At 36.3% G+C, this 9878-nt stretch overlaps 1 protein-coding gene across 1 annotated transcript; it reads right to left on the reverse strand.

Annotated features, from left to right (window-relative positions):
- Nucleotides 1–1429: 1429 nt before the first annotated feature.
- Nucleotides 1430–9038, reverse strand: LOC150078144 (uncharacterized). Its single transcript, XM_090384994.1, has 5 exons — nt 8928–9038; nt 8688–8788; nt 7102–7125; nt 5408–5434; nt 1430–1669 (listed from the first exon to the last, which is right to left on the reverse strand). The coding sequence occupies exons 1-5, from the start codon at nt 9001–9003 to the stop codon at nt 1544–1546; spliced, it is 354 nt and encodes a 117-aa protein (XP_090241120.1). The 5' UTR covers nt 9004–9038; the 3' UTR covers nt 1430–1543.
- Nucleotides 9039–9878: the final 840 nt, after the last annotated feature.

Consider the following 9878-nt stretch of genomic DNA (forward strand, 5'->3'; position numbering starts at 1 on the left):
AAGTTAAATTTTTTATTCCCAATTCGATTATTTTCTTTTGAAAAATGTCCAAAATGTTTTGTTTATACTCCAACACGACGGAGTATAAACAAAACATTTGAACAGTCATTTGTAGAGTTTACAACCGTTTATTTTTACAAGAATATAACCATTAAATGTATTTATTGCGAAACTACAACTACACTCCTGCTTTTAACCACTCAGCTACAAAATGCTACTTCTTCAAAAAAGGTTATGGAGCCATCTACAGCAAAGCGCTCATTTAGATGGTGATAGATCAATAATTGGTTCGTAATTGTTTATGGTCGATTCATAAGTGGTTAGTACCTTGCATCGGTATATGACACCGATAAAATTACGTGACCTGACTCCACAGTTATATTTAAAGAACCATGGGGAGGGGGGAACTTAGGGTAGGTTAGTCTTAAGAAGAAGTAACCAAATGGCCCGATCGGGTGGATGTCCGCAAACTTTGAAGAGTCCAACTGTTAGCAACTGGCACAAAAAGATTTGGTGGAGACAGATGTGTGACAACGATATTTAATGAAGGTGGGCTTCTTCGACTATCAGCATGAAGATACGGGCTGGCAACACAATCTCGTCTGTTTTCAGACCTCATGGCCACCACAAGAACGTCTCTGTTTGCCTCTACTATATTTAGAAGGTTGCACGAGGGCGGTCTGCGTGTATTATTATTTGTAGTATTAATTTACGGCTATTCACAATACTCTTTAAAGGTAAACTGGCAGAATCCTGTGGTGCCCATACGATTCGCTTGGTCCCAAAGTTACATGCATCCTTTCAAGTCGCACACCTGGGCCGAGTTCAATGGATTTTCACTGACAACGGTTGGAGAAAACTTGTTTACCAATCCAGAACTTGACAATTATGGAAGGTTACTTTAAGGTTACTTATATAACTAACCTTAAAATAACCTTCGATATTACACAAACACGAAGTTTATTCTGTTTTGAGTGCTAAGAGAATTCTATTAATTCTAGAATAAGAACAGAAGAGTAGACGATATAACCCTTGTATTTAACAATTCGTAGGACTACTACTTTGTTCTTATGCTCAGAATCCCCTCTTATATTTATAGTTTTATGTATTTTTAATTTAATTTCTTTTGTTATGGGTACATGTCTTGTACTTGCATTTACATGTGTTATAAATGGAGTATACAATATACCGTAGTTCTGCTATATGCTTATATAAAAATAACGAAAAATAAAAATAAACTAATGCGTACTTCTACATCTGGGATGCAGCTGGCAAGAGACGGCGGTGATTGCTCATTCATGTCTGGAAAAATATTTCATCCAACAAGGAGAAAACTGTTTAATCTGAGTTTCATAAAAGCGAATCGTATGCAGAAAGAGAGAGAGAGATGATTGCACTTTTTATTCTTACATTGCATTCGATAACATAAAGTGCGTTATTTATTAGCATGACATTTTCAAATTATGCATTTATTACAAACACTTATAATAGATTTGATCACAACACATGTCTGCAGTTATAAAAATACATCAGGAATCTAATTTCAATTTTCTCCATCTCTCTGTTCATTATTTCCCCCTCCTCCTCTTCCTCCTCCTCCACCCTCTCTCCTTCTTCCTCCTTCACTTCTCCGCCCTCCTCCTCTTTTTGAAATTTGAATTCCGCAATCCTGAAAGGGAATTTTTCAATTGGAGTACAAGGCAATTTTTGTATTAACTAAAATTGTCTTCTACAAAAAATATTGAAGCAAAATATGAATTAAATACGGTTAAGTATATAATTTACGTTACAAAAACATCTTTAGTGATTCCTATTTGCATTTTCGACGAATCCAGAGGAATTTATACAAATAAAATGGATAAAGCGATTTACATTACAGTAGAGTCCAGGATGTCCAAAACAATTGGGATCAACGATATTTCAGATAGTTGATTTTTTCGGATAATCGATTATTTATTTTTATTTTTATGCATATTGGTATTAGCCACATAGTGCAAGGAAGTCACAGGCTTTTTCTGTAATAACCAAAATAAATCATAGTTATATGAATAATGAAAATTAAGAATAAAAATATATAAAATTGAAAAAGAAAATCAACCACCTATTATTTCCCTCCCCAACTCAAGGTTTAGGTTTACCCCAAGCTGTTAGCATCAACCACACGCGGAGGTAACTTATTCCAGTCATTAACACCTCGATGGGTGAAAGAAACGTCTTACAATCTAGTGTAAACCAATCCAGCCTTCTTACACTTGGGGGAATCACTTCCTCCAGTCTCTTCCCCTGTAATTTGAATTTATCGCCGGTAGTTATGGAATTCTTTAACAGTGAAAATTCTGACTTCATTCGTTTTACTAACCCCTTCTCAGAGCCTTATAAATCTCAGCCAGATGCTCCTCTAGAGTGGCTGGTTACCAAACTCTGTAGCCCACATAATCAATATCTTTCCTCGTTGTCGTCTTTGGACACCTTCAAGAATCTCAATGTCTTTTTTCAGACGAGGGCTCCATAATTGGACACTATTCTGCGGGCTTACAACTGGCTTATACAGCGGGATTACGAGCTCTCTATCTCTACAGGATATTGTTTGATAAATCATCGATAGGACACAATCTAGTCTTTTCGATCATCTCTGGCTTGAAACCTCTCTACCATATTCTGTCAAATTCATCTGTTGTCTATATCGTAGTACCGAGCGTGGATTGAAGGTTGAGAAATGAAAGATGATACTTGTTGACATTAACTTGAATTTCTGTAGATTGTAATTTTCAGGAAATACGTATAAAGGGAGGTTGTTTCACAAAACAGAAATTGAAGGACTAAATGAAGAAGAAGGTTGTGGTACCAGTTCAACCTGTTTTGGAAGAACAGAAGAAGAATTAAAAAGGCAATTCAGAATAACAGTTCCCATGGAAGTATCTACAAAAAGAGCATTGGACAGAAACCAAAAATCTATGAGACAGAGAGTAGAGAGACTTTGTAAGAGAGATGTCGTTAATTAAACTAACTGTCCTCTTTGAATAGATTCTAGGACTCTGTGAGAGGTTATGGGGTATCGCCCCAGATATGGAACCAATGTTCCATGGTAGGGCGCATTTGAGATTTTTGCAGAGTGAGTAGCTGTGGAAGAAAAGTAACGCTGAGAGCAAAAGAGAAAAACTAGCTTTTTAGATGGAGAGGAAGCAATATTTGTGATGTGCTTATGCCAAGAGAGATTGGAAGTCAGGATAATCCCTAAGAGAGATATGTGATCTTGTCTAGAAATCTGAATGTTGTGGAAGATAACAATAGGAGCAGAAGATTCCTTTTTGCAAAATATAAGAATAGACTGAGTTTTAGAAGGATTGAAATTGACTAAGTTATCTTTGCCCTACTGGAAAATTACCTGGAGATCAGCATTTAAGGAATTGCTAGTGGATATTCAAGATGTTGAAGCTGTTTGTGCTGGGCAAGGTTTCTCAAACTGGAAGGTGGAATGCAATGTGTTATCATCAGCAAAACTATGGATAGGATTTCCGGTCAGTGAAAGAAAGTCATTAATATACAAGAAGAAAAGAGTGGGAGAAAAACTGATCCTTGGGGAACACCAGCATTAGTACAGACGTTCGGAGGAAGATACTTTTATCAACACCCCGCAGTGAGCTGACAGACAGAAAAGTGGATACCCAATTACAACAAAAAAATAAAACATAACAGTCGGCAATCCATAAGATCGTAGGCTATTTAAAAGACCTTTATGCTAATCGCACTCACTCAAAGCATTTGAAATATCAAAAGCAACTACTGGAATTTCACCAGATTTTTCCATTGAATATGTCCATAGATGGGTAAAATAAGCCAATATATTACCAGTGGATCGACAGCGAAGGAATCGATATTGGCAATCATTGATCAGATGGAAGTTTTCTACATAGTTTAGGAGTTGGCAGTTTTGGGATTTCTTCATTCCTTTAAAGAGAGTGGAAGTTATTGCAATTGGGTGGGAGAGATTTGTCATCCTTTTAGGAACCGGCTGGATATGAGCAAATTTCCAAGCAGAAGGAAAAACACTAGTGGAATAAGAAAGTATAAAAAGGCGGAAAATAACAGCAGTAAGCTCAGGAGTACAGGTTTGGAGAACAATGGAGAAATACGATCAGGACTTGAAGCTTTCTTGGCATCGAGATTGTTCAAAATTTTTCTGAAATCCTTTTGACAGAACACAACAGGGGAGTCTCGGAATGTAGTATACCGGAAGGGGTAGGAAGTATCAAGATCATCAATACAAGAGTTAGAAGAATCTTTGAATGCTAGCAAGTCGGCTTTATCTTTAGCTTAGGTGGCTTTAGAGGGTTTTTTTTTTTTTCAGGTTTTAAAAGAGTTGAGAGCAGAAATGAGCAAAAGTTGCGTCCAATAGCTTTGGCAAGAGACCAGAATGCTCGGCTACCGTTTGAACAAGTAGTAAGTTTTCTACTCTTAGCCTTTTCAAAATTTAATTTGGACTGATTAATAACTGCTTTTCAATCGTTGCGATCTTTGTTGTAGTCAGAAAATGAACCTTTCAGATTTGGAAGCAAGCCATTTGCGATATGCAACAGTTATCTCATACAGCCGTAACAAATTATTGGAAATTTAAGGTTTAAATAAAGGACGCGATTTTAAGGTGGAATGTGGAATAAAGGATTTCATCCCTACAAGAACAATTTAAATTACATGATTTCAGCAAACGGCAACCGGGCTAGCCGAGTGGGTAAAGTGCCTGCCTCGCATCCCAAAGGTCGCGGGTTCGAATCCCGCTACCCAATTTGGATCAGATTAGTGCAAAAACCTTGGGTGGTGCATTATGACCACAGAAACCGATACGCCAACAACTTACAAAAAAAAAAATTTGAGCAAAAATTGACATCTGAAGAGTAATCCAAGAAAAGAAGAATAGAAATCTCGCAGATCATCCATTTCTGCATCTTATAAGGCCACACAAACGAGGCTGAGAATGCCCACGAGAGAAAGGCTGAATTGGATTTGAGGACCACTCATCTCGAGCATGCAGACAGCGTCGTATTAATTATGTTCCTTTTGTCGTTCGTATTCTGCTTTGACCACATTGCGTGGATTACAATACGCTGATAATCCTTAATATTTTATCGTGTATCTGTTCACCGGTTGTTTTTCCATCCACCGGAGATTGGCTAACTACAGCTCTGTTTGAACTATTATTTAAAACTTCCTCCAGTCTCTGACGTGATTCGAACTAGACCACTCCAGACGAATGACAGGTGGCGAACCCAGTATGTTGTACCTTAGCAGTAAAGCTGCCATTTCTTCAGTGGTGGAAAGATCGTTTTTAGTTGTGGGCATTAGAGCTGAAACTGAAATATTAACAATTTCAAAAATAGTGGTACAGAACTGCGAAATATAGCTTACTTACTCTGAACATAGTAGTCATACCGGTCATCTGAAAATACACAAAAAGTATATATATATATTTTTGTTTTATTTTTAAATATTAAGTAAATATATAAAGTAATATACAAAGGAAAGAAATGCAGCCTGAAGAGAAGGAAAAATAAAGTTACATAGGAAAGCGTTAGGCTTGGTTGCTTTTAGTAGTATAAGTTTTGGCAGGTAAAAGCAACTACTCAATCCTAGTATTCCTGCATATCAAAGTTACATTAGTTAAGTATTCTTTCAAAAATAAAACAACTAGTGTTAGTCGGAGGAGAAATCGTAAAAGGAAAAACAAATAAAAGTTAACAAATGACACTGGTCGTCATCAATTGATTCCCTGCAATAATTTCGACAGATTCTAGTAGGAAATATGTTCAAAAACTCAGATATGTTCTTAAAAAGTTCTCATCACCCTTAGTTTTCATATATCATAGGTTAATAACCGAAAACCAAGACCTCTAGTTGGCTTAATCATCTTCTTTATCTATTTATTTTTAAATTTTTTTTAAATAAATAGGGAGAGTATTGGGGAGATTTCTAGAGCATTCGGGGGCTTTCTACAACCTTCTACAATTCGAGAATGATCAAGATAAAGTACGAGTTCCAAAGGTTTCCTGGTTTTTAAAGATTTTTAAATCGATGCATTTGCTGTTCCGGTGATACGGCGGGAACCTCGAGACCACATAAACGATTGTTTCTTTTGCATGAGCAATATTTCTGGTTTTTCTGGGAAATCCAAGCATAAAGTATAGTATTCCAACGTACCTTCTGCTCTAAGGCCGGTTCCTCACAATGCCAGCGCCAAAGCCACCAGAAACTTATGGACTTTACTCTGATTCAGGATCGGAAAAGGAGACTCCAGAAGATGCAGAATCCAGAACGAGCACAGATCGACTTTTCTGCTCTTGATACTGCAAAGCCGCATCTCATTGAACGATTTGGTCAGAGATTTGAGCCTTTTCAAAACCAAGGCTCAATTACTAGTATCACGGCTTCAGCAGGTGAAAACTTCTTGTAAAGGGTGTCAAGATGTCTTTTTATAGGAAGTGGCAATCTAACATAACGTTCTATTATTACTCCGTGGATGGTGCTTTGGTTTATTGTATTGTTACAATACAGAAATGAATGAAACTAATTAATTAATTGAATTGATTAGGAATTAATGAAAGGGTTAATGAAAGAGTTACATCTGGGGCACGTCCCCCCCCCCGAGCAGTGGAGGCTTTTCATTGATTCATTAAAGGTCAGTTTGAAAAACAAATGGCTAGACCATTCAGAAACTACACCAGGCCAGAACAAGGTACCCCTTCCCCGCAGGAAATAGGTGACTCCAAGTCAGGAGACAGTAAAACTCGAATGGTCTTCAACATGGAGTTAACTTGCCGAATAATGTCGTGATATCTCTCAACATGTACAGTTTGTGTGAAACGAGTCTAAAGTGACAGTGATAGGTCACCTGTGCCCACAGAGCTACACTTCTAGACTAAAACACTCTTTCTGAATGCCTCGTTGTGAATCTAGACATCAGGGTCAAGATAGAAGCAGCTCGACGGAGTTGTTGTTGTGACACGCAAGCCTTTGTAAATTTAATTTCATAAACAGACAGAAAAAAGGTTCTTCTAAGTTTATTTTTATAAAACTTATAAAGAAATAAAAAATATATATTTTACTTACATTACAAGCATCTGCTCGCGCCATCTGAAAAGAATAAAGATATCAAACATTAATTAATTAAAATATTAATTCGTAATTGAATATCAGTAATAATTGTTCTCGTACATTTAACTAAACTATCTTAAAAAAGAAGGTATTCCGTTATTATAACTTTCTGCTTCTTTCTTTTGTTTTCTAATCAGCCCCTCCTGCTTTTTAACGATAACATCATCATCATCATCATCGAGCCTTCTGATTCTTTGTGCTTCTCTCCTCCCGTAGTGAAACTGCTAGTGGGCCAAGACCAATTGAAGGGAAGTCATTGTTTTGATGACTCTCAGGGGAACGTTGACGATTCTAGACAATGATACTAATGGAACCAAAGTAAGGATTTAAGGATGTCTAAAATGAGATAGAAACCGTGGAGAATGGTTGAGGTGTATCGATAAATAAGAAACAGCTGACGCTATAAGAAGAGATTACAGAAAGAAAAAGAGAAAAGAAGTTGTAGAGGAAAAACTATTGACATTGTCCAGTTATAAAAACCAAAATAAATAAGAGCGAACATGGGAACTGAAACTTATAGAACAGCACCAATGGAGTATTACGAAGGGCAGAAGGAAATTGCTAATGCTCGACTTGGATTTACGAAATTTCATTCTCTGGAAATTAATCTGTAGGTGAGTTGTCCAAATATGGTGGCACAAAGATTAAAATAAACGAAGAAGGAAAGTATGGATTTGAACAGTTCAATGGATGGTGAATGGTTTTGTATGTGCTTTAACAGGTTCAGACGAAAGTAACAAAATTATATATGCCAATTCGGAGAAGCATTTTTTATTAATCGAAGTTATTATTTGTAAATATTTTGGCCCTTTATTTTATTGTTTATTATTTATTTCAGTATCAGGAACAGCACTAGCATGGGATATTCTTATTAGTTAACAAAGCATTGGGAAACCGATTTCAGGCCCATTAAAATCGTTTCTTTTTCCTTTTCTTGGAAACGCAATAACAGAAAAGGAAAACCTTGTCTACTCTATTAAACTGAAAGAGTTATTTCAGTGGGGATAAAGATCAATCCAGATATGATGTTTTAACTGATATAAATTACGAAACAAGATAACGAATAACATTCTAATCATAACATTAGAAAATTAATATCAGTGAAAAAAATCAAATACAGTAAAATAACATTAAGCTACAGTATGTTAAGCAATCCTACCATCTGTGTCTACCCTGAGCGGCCATTTTAGTTGCTACATTTTCCTAATAGCGAGAACTTCCCCCTTTTAATAATCAGAACAGCTAGAATTATTCTTGACATGAATTCACCGAGGGACTGTAAGCGTACCACAGGGATGCTGATCCATCTTGATTCAATTGTTTCAAATTGGGTGACTGCGGACTGATATCAGCTTCGAGTAGCACCTTACACCTCATCCCATAGGTGCACAATTGGACTGGGATATGGTAACGGGGGAAGGCCACTGCAGTAGGCTGAATTCATTCTTATGTTCCTGGACGAGCTGTTTCTGACCACAGAATCGCGACAACCCGTATAGTTTTAACCCAACACTGTACATAACTAATCTGTAGCCACTTGCCTCATTGAATTTGTCCCTCATGCAGCTTCTTTGAGTGTCGGTGCAGTTAAGATTACTTCCCTTACTACCTCTTCTACCACCTCTTCTACCACCGCTTTGACCTTCAGCAAAAGAATAAGAAAAACAGAAAATTAGATGAGATTAATCAATCTGAATGATATCTTTCTTTATTACCAGTATAGAAACTTCATTACATTTTTAACATTATTTGAATTACTATCGTTATCAAAAAGTCCTTACCAAAAGTCGCTCCAACTGCTGTTAGAACTATGCACAGGATTAAGAAGTAACCCGGCATGTTGAGTGAGATCTTCATGGTGAGGTTGCTGCTGGGGAAGATATGACTGTCGGGGACGCTGCTTATATCATCTGACACAATGAATTAGTGCGACGGTGTTCGCAACTCGTGATCGACGTAGAAATATGCTAGTCACGTGTTTAATAATGCGTCAAAAATTTCTACAGCTTTCTACATATTTATTGAAAGAACGACAAAGGAATGGGAAGTTCGGGAAAAATATTCAGCTGATTCAATATTTATAGATAATTATAAAAAAACTGGACCACAATTAGATGATGATAGCAATTGGCTACAAGCACTCACGGAACTCTGCAATACAATGAGCGCCTTGTGAAAACACCCGCAGTCTTTGTGTGACTCATAGATGAAATTGTGAAATCGGGAGAGAATTGAGAAATGATTCTTTTAGAATTGATTTGCATTTGGCAATTGAAAAATGAACGTCAACCTTTTGAAAGCCATTATTATTTTTGGATTTAATTAATTCACAAAAACAAAGAAGAAGACTGAAGAAGACAGGGGTGGAGAAATCGAATAAATACCACAGCACAAATATATATCTCTGATAGTAAAATACCACAATTGTCAGTCGCTCTTTGGTTTATATTTCGTTGATATAAATCGAACAGAAACTTATTATTATTATTCGATTTATATTTCGAGCGTTGTTTTATATCTTCGCAATATAAAACATTAACGTTCAGTCATTTTATAACTATTTTTACAATTTAAAATATAAATTAATAAATGTCTTCGTGACGTAGAGTTGGTGATGAAGAGTTGGTTTTGAGAGCTAAACTTTTGACTGAATTTTAAATAAATATTTAAATATAAAATTAATTCTAATAGTTTTATAATATAATATAAGAATTAACCTTTATATAATTTTA

Source organism: Mastigoproctus giganteus, chromosome 11, assembly GCF_048544385.1.
Source record: "Mastigoproctus giganteus isolate SK-2022 chromosome 11, ASM4854438v1, whole genome shotgun sequence".
Classification (NCBI taxonomy): domain Eukaryota; kingdom Metazoa; phylum Arthropoda; class Arachnida; order Uropygi; family Thelyphonidae; genus Mastigoproctus; species Mastigoproctus giganteus.

Coding starts and splice junctions, on each gene's coding strand:
- LOC150078144 (XM_090384994.1), bottom strand. CDS start 9,003: ATGAAGATCTCACTCAACATGCCGGGTTACTTCTTAATCCTGTGCATA. Junction 7,126..8,687: donor TGAGGGACAAATTCAATGAG/GCAAGTGGCTAC, acceptor TATTCTTTTCAG/ATGGCGCGAGCAGATGCTTG. Junction 5,435..7,101: donor CGCGAGCAGATGCTTGTAAT/GTAAGTAAAATA, acceptor GTGTATTTTCAG/ATGACCGGTATGACTACTAT.